Genomic DNA, 8,960 nt, shown 5'->3' with positions numbered 1-8,960 from the left:
TTTGAGGAATGATGCCAATGTAAAACAACTAAGGCTGCAACATCTAGAACAAATAATCATGTTATTTTAACCATTGGACAAATGTTTATTAAATCCTTACCAAAGTTAACTTTTATGGAAATTTTGGTCTATGTGCTGTTCTCTTTTTGGCAACATATAGGATGGTGGAAGAGATTAAATTGCATACTTGTGCCAAAACCATTCAGGAAGTAAGTGATGCCTTTATTAGATTATCTTCTTGATATGACTTTGATTATTAACTTCAGTTTAAACTCGATGTTGTGTGTGTATGTTAAAGCAAGATAAAAGGGTTATTCTTACACATCATTCACTGTTCTCCAGTATCATAGGGTTGCACAATCAGCATATTCAAAAGAGTTGAACTCTGTGTCCAAAGCTGGATTACCGCCTCCTTCTAATGTTATTCTCGAGTGTTACTCACTATTTGAAAGTCACAAGTTTGCTTTGGTGTTGCATATGGACAATCGATTGTAATTTTGATTTTATGTTAATTTAATTCCTTTTACTTATGGTCTTCTAGTGCACAGCAGAAAGATCACCGTAAAATTCTAAAAAAATGGCAGTGGAGCTGTGTGCTTATGGACGAGGCTCATGCTTTGAAGGACAAACATAGCTACAGGTGGAAAAACCTAATGTCCGTTTCACGAAGTGCAAACCAGTGTCTAATGCTGACATGGACACCTTTACAAAATGATTTACATGTATGACTTTTTACCCTTTGGAATTTTATGGAATATTACTGAAGTCCTTGATCACAAGCTCGGTCGTCGTCATGGCAAAGTTGTTTGGTATATGGGGAAGAAGTGGGTTTGTGAGACAGGTGCCTCTTTTTCCAGATCGACCACAGGATAGGTCATTGCCCTGACGGAGGAAGTGGCAACCCTAAAAGGTCAGCTTGCGGCCCAATAGGTAGCCGGGGAGGCCGAAGCAGCAGCTCGGGAAGCTGAGATTGCAGCCCAGTTATCGCCCAGGATGATAAGATGAGTATGATCTTAGGGGCCGTACAAATGTTCGGCCTTCAAATCCCAATGCCAGCACCTGATCTTGCTCCACCGTCGACCTCCCAGCCACTTCGCCCAGTCGATACCTAGTAGCCTAATGCATCAAGTTTAGAAGACTACTTTTTGTAGTTTTTTCTTTTATGTTCAAACATCTTGTATGTACATTTTCATATATTTTATAATTAAATACTTTTTCTTGGTTTATTAATTATTGTTTATAATTTAATTACAATATTTATAAAAAAAATAAATAAATAATATTTTTGCCTTTGTGCGACACATGTTACTTTTTCATCACGCAAAAGCTCTTTGAGCGACGCAAGTTCTCTCGTCGCGTAAAGTCCTTTTGCACGACGCAGGTTCTATTGTCGCACAAAGGCCTTTTAGGCGACACATGTTATCTCTTCGTTGCGCAAACCTTGCTTTCACTGACTTTGCGTGATGGTTTGCGCGCGACAAAGATGTCATTGGGCTAATTTTCAGGTAACGTTTTTTGAATTTGCGCGACGAAGGTACCTGTATCGCGCAAACTATTTTTTGTACTAGTGTTTAGATATTGCAAAAGATAATGGGGATCCTTAACCAAAAACGGTGAAAGAAGCAACTTTGTGAATCTCTCTTGGAATAAGGATATATTAAAAACCCAATATGACCATGTGTTGCTTTTAAAAGATCTTTTCATTTTTGCAACATATGTAAATGATACACAAAGGCCATTGATTATTTAACGTAGGAATTCAAAATGAAAATCTTGGTGAGAGAATTTTGCCTTGGTCTGCGGATCAAGCATTTGACAACTAGCATCTGTATCCACAATCAACAAGCTGCACAATTTGAGAAAGGTTCATCATCTGTCCACTTGTCATCCTCTAATTGATTTTTAGTTGTACAAGTCCTCTCCCATTATCAAGTGACTTTAAAGTTTAATGTTATCAAAAGACGTACATGTGAAAATCTCGTAGCATTCACCCTTGTACTTGAGTCACGAATTCGATTCCCCCACCCCTGACGTCGCTTGATTAGTGTTATCAAACTCTTCCATTACTAGAAAGTCACGATATTTAGGCTATGTTGGTGTGAGAGATTTGCAACTAACTAGGAATTTGGACTAAATGTAGCTAGAAATGTACTACAAAGAATGGATATCTACATGATGATTCCAAAGATAAAAACAACAGATCTACAAGTGACTCATTCCAAGTACTCATTTGCAAATCTTGCATTGTATAATTCGTATCAACTCATTTTCGTATTCCTTTCTAACTATGTTTAGTCAAAACTAATCCACGAGTAAATAGTTTGAGCCAATACCCTTGGAGCGAGTTGTGGGACATGACACTAGGACGTGGCTGAGACGTAATGCTACTGCATCTGCTTCTGGAAAAGTTAGAGGTACTTAAAAACACATTTTTTACAATGGCCGTCAAAATGGTTTAAAACTGCCTCTAGGCCCCAGAAGCGCTTCATGGAGTAACAATTGTGACCAAAATTGCTTTCTACAAGTGCTGTCCTAAATGAACCCTTAAGGACATTCTTATAAACTGAATAGATAATGTGCCCTTCAGAATTGTAGTCTAATGGTATTCCTCTTCATTTGTAAGTGAAGTCTTCGGTTTGATTCTCGCCAAAGGTGAATTCAAACCACATTATTGCTAGCCTATTGTAAGACCAAGCACCCCTGTCCCCCCTTAGTATAAATAATATCGCTTGTCCAAAAAAAAAAAGGTTAAATCAAACGCTCAATGTTGATTTGAAAATACCCAAACAGACTCAAAATGACCCCTAAACTCCAATCGTACAACATAGACCACCAATAGTCTTTAGGTTAGTCTATCTACAAGCCAAAATCCATCTAGGTGTACTTAGCAGGTAAACAGAAGATGCAACAGCCTTAGATTTGTGATGCACAACTCGGTTATAAAGCCAAACAATGGAAACGCAAGTAGAACCGGCAAAAACCACAGATTCTCTTTTGAAATATCAACATGCAGATTTCTATTTGATTGTCTAACTGCTGGATGAAAGTGTAGGTAGTCGAGGAGAGGTCATATAGGTTATGATGCTTCTGCTTCTACTTTTTGTGTGTTCCAAAATGAGTCTAAAAAGCGTTAAAAACAAGGTGACATTGTAGGCCATAAAGGTATATGTTTTGAGAAGAATGGAAATCAATTGTAATAGCTACAGAGAATGTCCTAACTTTCGAATAAGCAGCAGCAGCATCTTGCTCATACATTAGGAAACAGGGTTATGGATACTAGGTACACATACGATATGGAAAAGACCCCACCAAGTGAAAAGAAAACCAAAGAGTTGCAATACTACCCAAAACAACACTGAAAAAAAAAACAAAAAAAAAAAAAACATATATTCAATTGAAAAACTTGCGTAGTTAAAAACCTAAATCTTGACAAGTTATCTAATCACACAATATATTTACTTATAGTAATCTGATCGCCTAAGCATATATCATTCGGGTCCAATTAGCAAAAGGTGTTACGGACTAAACCTTCCTGTGTTCATTTACCCCTAAAGTGCTTTCCTATAAAAGATGTAAAGCATCCTAACATTCAAGGTTTTGCCCTCACTCTGATACGCACCAAGGTTATCCACCTTCTGGTTATACACCTTATTGTGTTCATTCATTCCCTTAAAACCCTATAAGCATCGTACTCATTTGAAACTCAAAATCTGTATCATGTGTTCATATGGATATCATAGTGAAGTATCGACGTGGATATGACACTGAAGTGTTGACATGATATGATGTTGAACGATTAATCTAGAAAACGAGGGTTACTTCGGGAGTATTATAATCCCATATCCACATTTAGTATCATAATGGTATGTTGGAATAGCTGAGAAGTATCAGTATCTCATATGCACATGGGTCTTTCATAGAAGTATATGTGGTACAAACCATTCTATTGTATCACGGTTTCGTGCAAATCTAAATTGCCATCCAAAAAAGTAATATCTAGGGTTTTAACTGTGACATCAGGCTGAAATTCTACATCAAACCAAACAAGCATCGTGATTGCACTGTTCAAATTTCTCACAGAAAATGATGTGTGCTCTATCATAAGTCATAGCGTTTCCTCAATTACATCAAATATTATGATTCTTTAAGTTGCAGCAGGGCAGACATCACTGTTATGAAAGCACATAAACATAAAGCATGATTCTTCACTCAACAAACATGCAAGAAAACAGGACGAATCACGAACCATATAGATATAGCAAAATCTGATTATACTGATAATTATATAACCCATGCCTAAATCAAACGATAATTGAGGTCCGCAATGGAAATTGAAACTCCAACTCAGCTCCTAACTACCTAGTTAATAAAGATAACCTGGGATCTTGATACGAATAAACAGCATACTCATAACATAGGCGAGAACGACAGAGGAGATCCCAGCAGTGGCATACGACACCTTCACACTTTTAGCCCGATTCCGATCCAGAGCCAAGTCCATGAGCACAATGCCGATCCCACCAAGCACGAACATGAACCCGGACGACAGACCTTCGATTATGTACTGCCCGTTGACCCGGCCGGGGAGGAAGACGACGGGTCGGATCGACCCTGTGAGGCGGTCCTGAGTTGATCCGATGCCCGGGGGCTCGACGATGACGTCGTAGACGATGCCGGAGACAACCATGAAGTAGGTGAGGAGGACGAGGGCGTAGACGGTCATGGGTGAGGGGAGGGTTAGGGTTGGGAGCTTGAGGCGGAGTCGAGGGGGGCGGAGGAAGCTGTAGGGGAGGATCCGAAGGATGAGGAGAATTGGGTCGACGGAGGCGGTAGATGGGTCGGAGGGCGTGGTGATGGCGGTGGATGGAGGCTGGGTTTCAGATTTCGGGGGCATTTTGGATGGGGCGGATTTGGGTCTGGGGGTTCTGGAAGGGTGGGTTTGGTGCGGTGAGTCTGTATGAGCATCCAGTGAGGGCGTTATATGGGGTTGGAAATGCAGTGGATATAGTCATTTTAGAGTTTCTTTAAAGTTTTATAAAATAATCTCTCCAGATGGAAAGTTATATATTTCAAGCTCTATATGGGGCTATATATATTATTTATATAGTATTTTAATTAAGCGATGTATTTTTTGTTTTTTTGTTAGTTTTTCTTAAGTTGATTTTTGGACGTGCTATCTTAATTTTTTTTTTTTTTTTTTTTTTTAAGGACCTTTCAACCTAAAAAGTTTAAAATGTGATAAAGTTAGATTTAATCACTTATGAATTGTTCATTGAATTAGATTCTATTATCTCAATCTCATTCGTTGAAAGAAACAAACCTACTTCGTCCTCTGAAATAATTTAATTTTTCACGTATAATACAACAATTTACCTAACACCAATTGGTAAATTAGTATCATACAATTTTGAAAAAAATTATTTGAAAATTTCATCCACAATTTCATTCACCAATGCCCATGAACGTTAAATCAATTTGAAATTTAAATTCTTATGGAATTTAAAACAATCATTAATTAGCCAAATTGCAAGAAAATAAGTAAGAAAAAATAATTAAAGGAGAGTGTAAGTGTATTCGCAAGTAGAGGGAGAGTGGTAGAATTTTGCTCATACGAGTTGCTACTTTTTTTGTGGGACCCACTATTTTTTGGGGCTAGATGTAGCTCGATTTTATGCTACCCAAGAAAGAAAGTTGCTAGCCCTGGTGATGAATCTAGCCTCATTTTTCGGCTCATTAGGAATGAAATTACTAGTTAAGGCTTGAAATGTAGTAGTCTCATGAAGAATAGAGCCCCAATTGGGGATGATCTAATGAGAGCGGGGGTGATGACTATTGCGAGTGTGAGTTCGGTTGGGTTTTGAGGTTTTTTCATTTTTTATTTTTTATTTTATTTACTTTTTTTATTTTTATTTTTAACAAACGATGTTACAATTGGCTAGTAATAATGTGACTCAAAATCGCTTTTAGCGAGAATCGAATATAAGACATCTCACAAGTGAAGAGGAATATCACTATACCATAGTACTAAATGGCGGGTTTTGAGTTTTTAGGGGGGGCGGGGGCATTTTGGTTTTTGATAGGCATTCTAAAGGCTGGTTTGGTATTGATGTGCCTTGAAAAGAAAAAAACAAAGGACTTCTGCTGTACTGTAAGAATAAGCAACTGTGAAATAAAGTAGTAAAGTGTTTGGTGTGCTCGTTTGGATGTATTTTTAAAATGACTAAAAGCGTTTTTGGTGAAAATATTTTTGAAATCAATCCTTAGTAAAAATGCAAGTAAATTATGGAAAAGCACTTAAAGTGACTGGTACTTCTTGCAAAAAACATTTTAAATGTTTTTGGAACCAAAAAACATTTTCTCTAAAAGCACTTTTAGTCATTTTAAAATTTCATCCAAACAAGTTCTATAGTTGTAGAAGTGCTTTTAGCAAAAAAAGTAGTGTCATAATGTTTGGTAATTTTTTTTGTTCAACAGCTGTGACGGTGTAAAATGACGAAAAATGATATATTGTTGGATATTTGTAATTTTTTACTTTATTTCTTTCTCCAACTTTTCTTCTTAGCTTCTTCATCATCCTATCTCTCTTTTTTCAACAAAAAAAAATCTGTTTTTTTTCCAAACCTCTTTTGTATCTTCTCTCCTCTTCCGCCGCCTACTCCCTCCTTTCCTCTTCCGCCGCCGCCCACTCCCTCTCTCCCTTCTCTGTCAATCTCTCTCTACCAGATCCTAAGGAGGGATGAGTCATGGAGGAAAGAAGGGTAAGTCACGAAGGTTTGCGTCTTCAACCGATTTACGAAGGAAGGATGGATCCGATTCCAAGACAATGGACCTCCGGTGTTAGCGGCGAAGGCGTCAAGCCAGCCATTGAGATTTTAGGTGTCAAGTAAAAGGGTGCAAGTTTAAGCATTCTTTGTTGCAACCCAGGTTTGACGAAGCCTAGAAATCTGACGAAGCTCATGCTGCTACTATCTCAAATATCTGGGATTTTGGTGCACATGGCCAATGTTCGAGCGATCAATTGAAGGCATTTAATGAACATTTTTGCTAGGCCATCGTGGATATGAACATGGGGTACGTGATGTTCATCTTCAATCCTAACGCTCATGCAATAGACATCGAAGGTTTTTGATGTAAATTCTCTAGCATTATATATTCAAACCTACTTAATTGGATAATTAGGGTGGCGAGCCATTAGCTTAATAATTTAAGCTAGGAGTTTGGATAATGTAGCATTTCGAATGAATACTAGACACATGTGACCAATGTGTTAAGAACCAACCAATACGATAAAGTATCTAAATTGTTCACAGAAATTTGAATAGGTTCACAAAGTTTAATAGGAAAAAATCATTATAATTTACACAATCACACATATACTAAATTATTCACATCAAAAATCAAAAATGATTTTTTTCTAAAATGCCAATAACATTTTGAAAAGAAAACGTGTGGAACTCACTCTTGGAGAAATTATAAATTGGTACGGTAATACAACGTCACTTGTGCTACATCCATTCAATATCTGAAAGTGATAAATGAATTTCAAATCTAGCTGTAAAAATAAAAAACGCATGTCAAGTTTTTAATGGAAGTATCTCCATCCACGTGGTAATAAGTAACTCACACTCTCATTCCCGACCCTTCCAAACCCACGCCACGCCCCGCCTCCTCCAAGACCCAAATCCGACCCATCCAAAATGCCCCTGAAATCTGAGACCCAGCCTCCATCCACCGGCACCGGTACCGGTACCACGCCCTCCGACCCATCCAACGCCTCAATCGACCCAATTCTCCTCGTCCTTCGAATCCTCCCCTACAGCTTCCTCCGGCCCCCTCGACTTCGCCTCAAGCTCCCAACCCTAACCCTCCCCTCACCCATGACCGTCTACGCCCTCGTCCTCCTCACCTACTTCATGGTTGTCTCCGGCATCGTCTACGACGTCATCGTCGAGCCCCCGGGCATCGGATCAACTCAGGACCGCCTCACAGGGTCGGTCCGACCCGTCGTATTCCTCGCCGGCCGGGTCAACGGGCAGTACATAATCGAAGGGCTGTCGTCCGGGTTCATGTTCGTGCTTGGTGGGATCGGCATTGTGCTCATGGACTTGGCTCTCGATCGGAATCGGGCAAAAAGTGTGAAGGTGTCGTATGCCACTGCTGGGATCTCCTCTGTCGTTCTCGCATATGTTATGAGTATGCTGTTTCTTCGTATCAAGATCCCAGGTTATCTTTATTAACTAGGTAGTTAGGAGCTGAGTTGGAGTTTCAATTTCCATTGCGGACCTCAATTATCGTTTGATTTAGGCATGGGTTATATAATTATCAGTATAATCAGATTTTGCTATATCTATATGGTTCGTTATTCACCTCTTTCCGATTCGTCCCGTTTTCTTGCCAATGGATTCTACATGCGTTGCCATTGTTTGTCTTTTAAACCGAGCTGTGCATCACAAACCTAAGGCTGTTTCATCTTCTGTTTACCTGCTAAGTATACCTTGATGGATTTTGGCTTGTAGATAGACTTTCCCAAAGATTATTGGTGGTCTGTTGTATGATTGGAGTTTAGGGGTCATTTCTTTTGGATATTGTTTTAAATATGGTACTAGGTTTTGAGTCTGTTGGGGTATTTTCAAATCAACGTTGAGCGTTTGATTTTACTATTATCTATCCAGTTTAGAAGAATGTCCTTAAGGGTTCATTCAGGACAGCTCTTGTAGGAAGCAATTTTGGTTGACGCCCATTGTTAAAAGGTGCTTTTAGTTGACAGAAAGTACCTTTAACTCTTCCAGAAGCACATGTAGTAGCATTACGTCTCAGCTCTTGTGGGTGGAGTCCCACAACGCACTTCAAAGGTATTGGCTCAAAGCCTCAAACTATTACTTCGTTAAATAATCAACGGCCTCTGTGTATCATTTACATATTTTGTAAAAATGAAAAATCCTATTTCAGGTCTTTTAATA

The 8,960-nt window shown here is 38.8% G+C and overlaps 2 protein-coding genes across 2 annotated transcripts; one reads left to right on the top strand and one right to left on the bottom strand.

Annotated features, from left to right (window-relative positions):
* Window positions 1-4,118: 4,118 nt before the first annotated feature.
* On the bottom strand, window positions 4,119-4,929 carry LOC103950473 (oligosaccharyltransferase complex subunit ostc-like). Its single transcript, XM_048591891.1, has one exon. It carries the CDS (start codon window positions 4,892-4,894, stop codon window positions 4,364-4,366), a length of 531 nt encoding a protein of 176 aa, XP_048447848.1. The 5' UTR covers window positions 4,895-4,929; the 3' UTR covers window positions 4,119-4,363.
* Window positions 4,930-7,647: 2,718 nt separating this feature from the next.
* LOC103950474 (oligosaccharyltransferase complex subunit ostc-like) lies at window positions 7,648-8,363 on the top strand. The gene has a single exon (XM_009361687.3). The coding sequence runs from the start codon at window positions 7,698-7,700 to the stop codon at window positions 8,235-8,237; it is 540 nt and encodes a 179-aa protein (XP_009359962.2). The 5' UTR covers window positions 7,648-7,697; the 3' UTR covers window positions 8,238-8,363.
* Window positions 8,364-8,960: the final 597 nt, after the last annotated feature.

This window comes from the organism of the source record quoted next, unplaced genomic scaffold (assembly GCF_019419815.1).
Source record: "Pyrus x bretschneideri cultivar Hongxiangsu unplaced genomic scaffold, Pyrus_bretschneideri_v1 Contig36, whole genome shotgun sequence".
Lineage (NCBI taxonomy): Eukaryota > Viridiplantae > Streptophyta > Magnoliopsida > Rosales > Rosaceae > Pyrus > Pyrus x bretschneideri.
The sequence above is the reverse complement of the archived record's forward strand: the minus strand, read 5'-3'. Positions and strand labels throughout refer to the sequence as shown.

Coding starts and splice junctions, on each gene's coding strand:
- LOC103950473 (XM_048591891.1), bottom strand. CDS start 4,894: ATGCCCCCGAAATCTGAAACCCAGCCTCCATCCACCGCCATCACCACG.
- LOC103950474 (XM_009361687.3), top strand. CDS start 7,698: ATGCCCCTGAAATCTGAGACCCAGCCTCCATCCACCGGCACCGGTACC.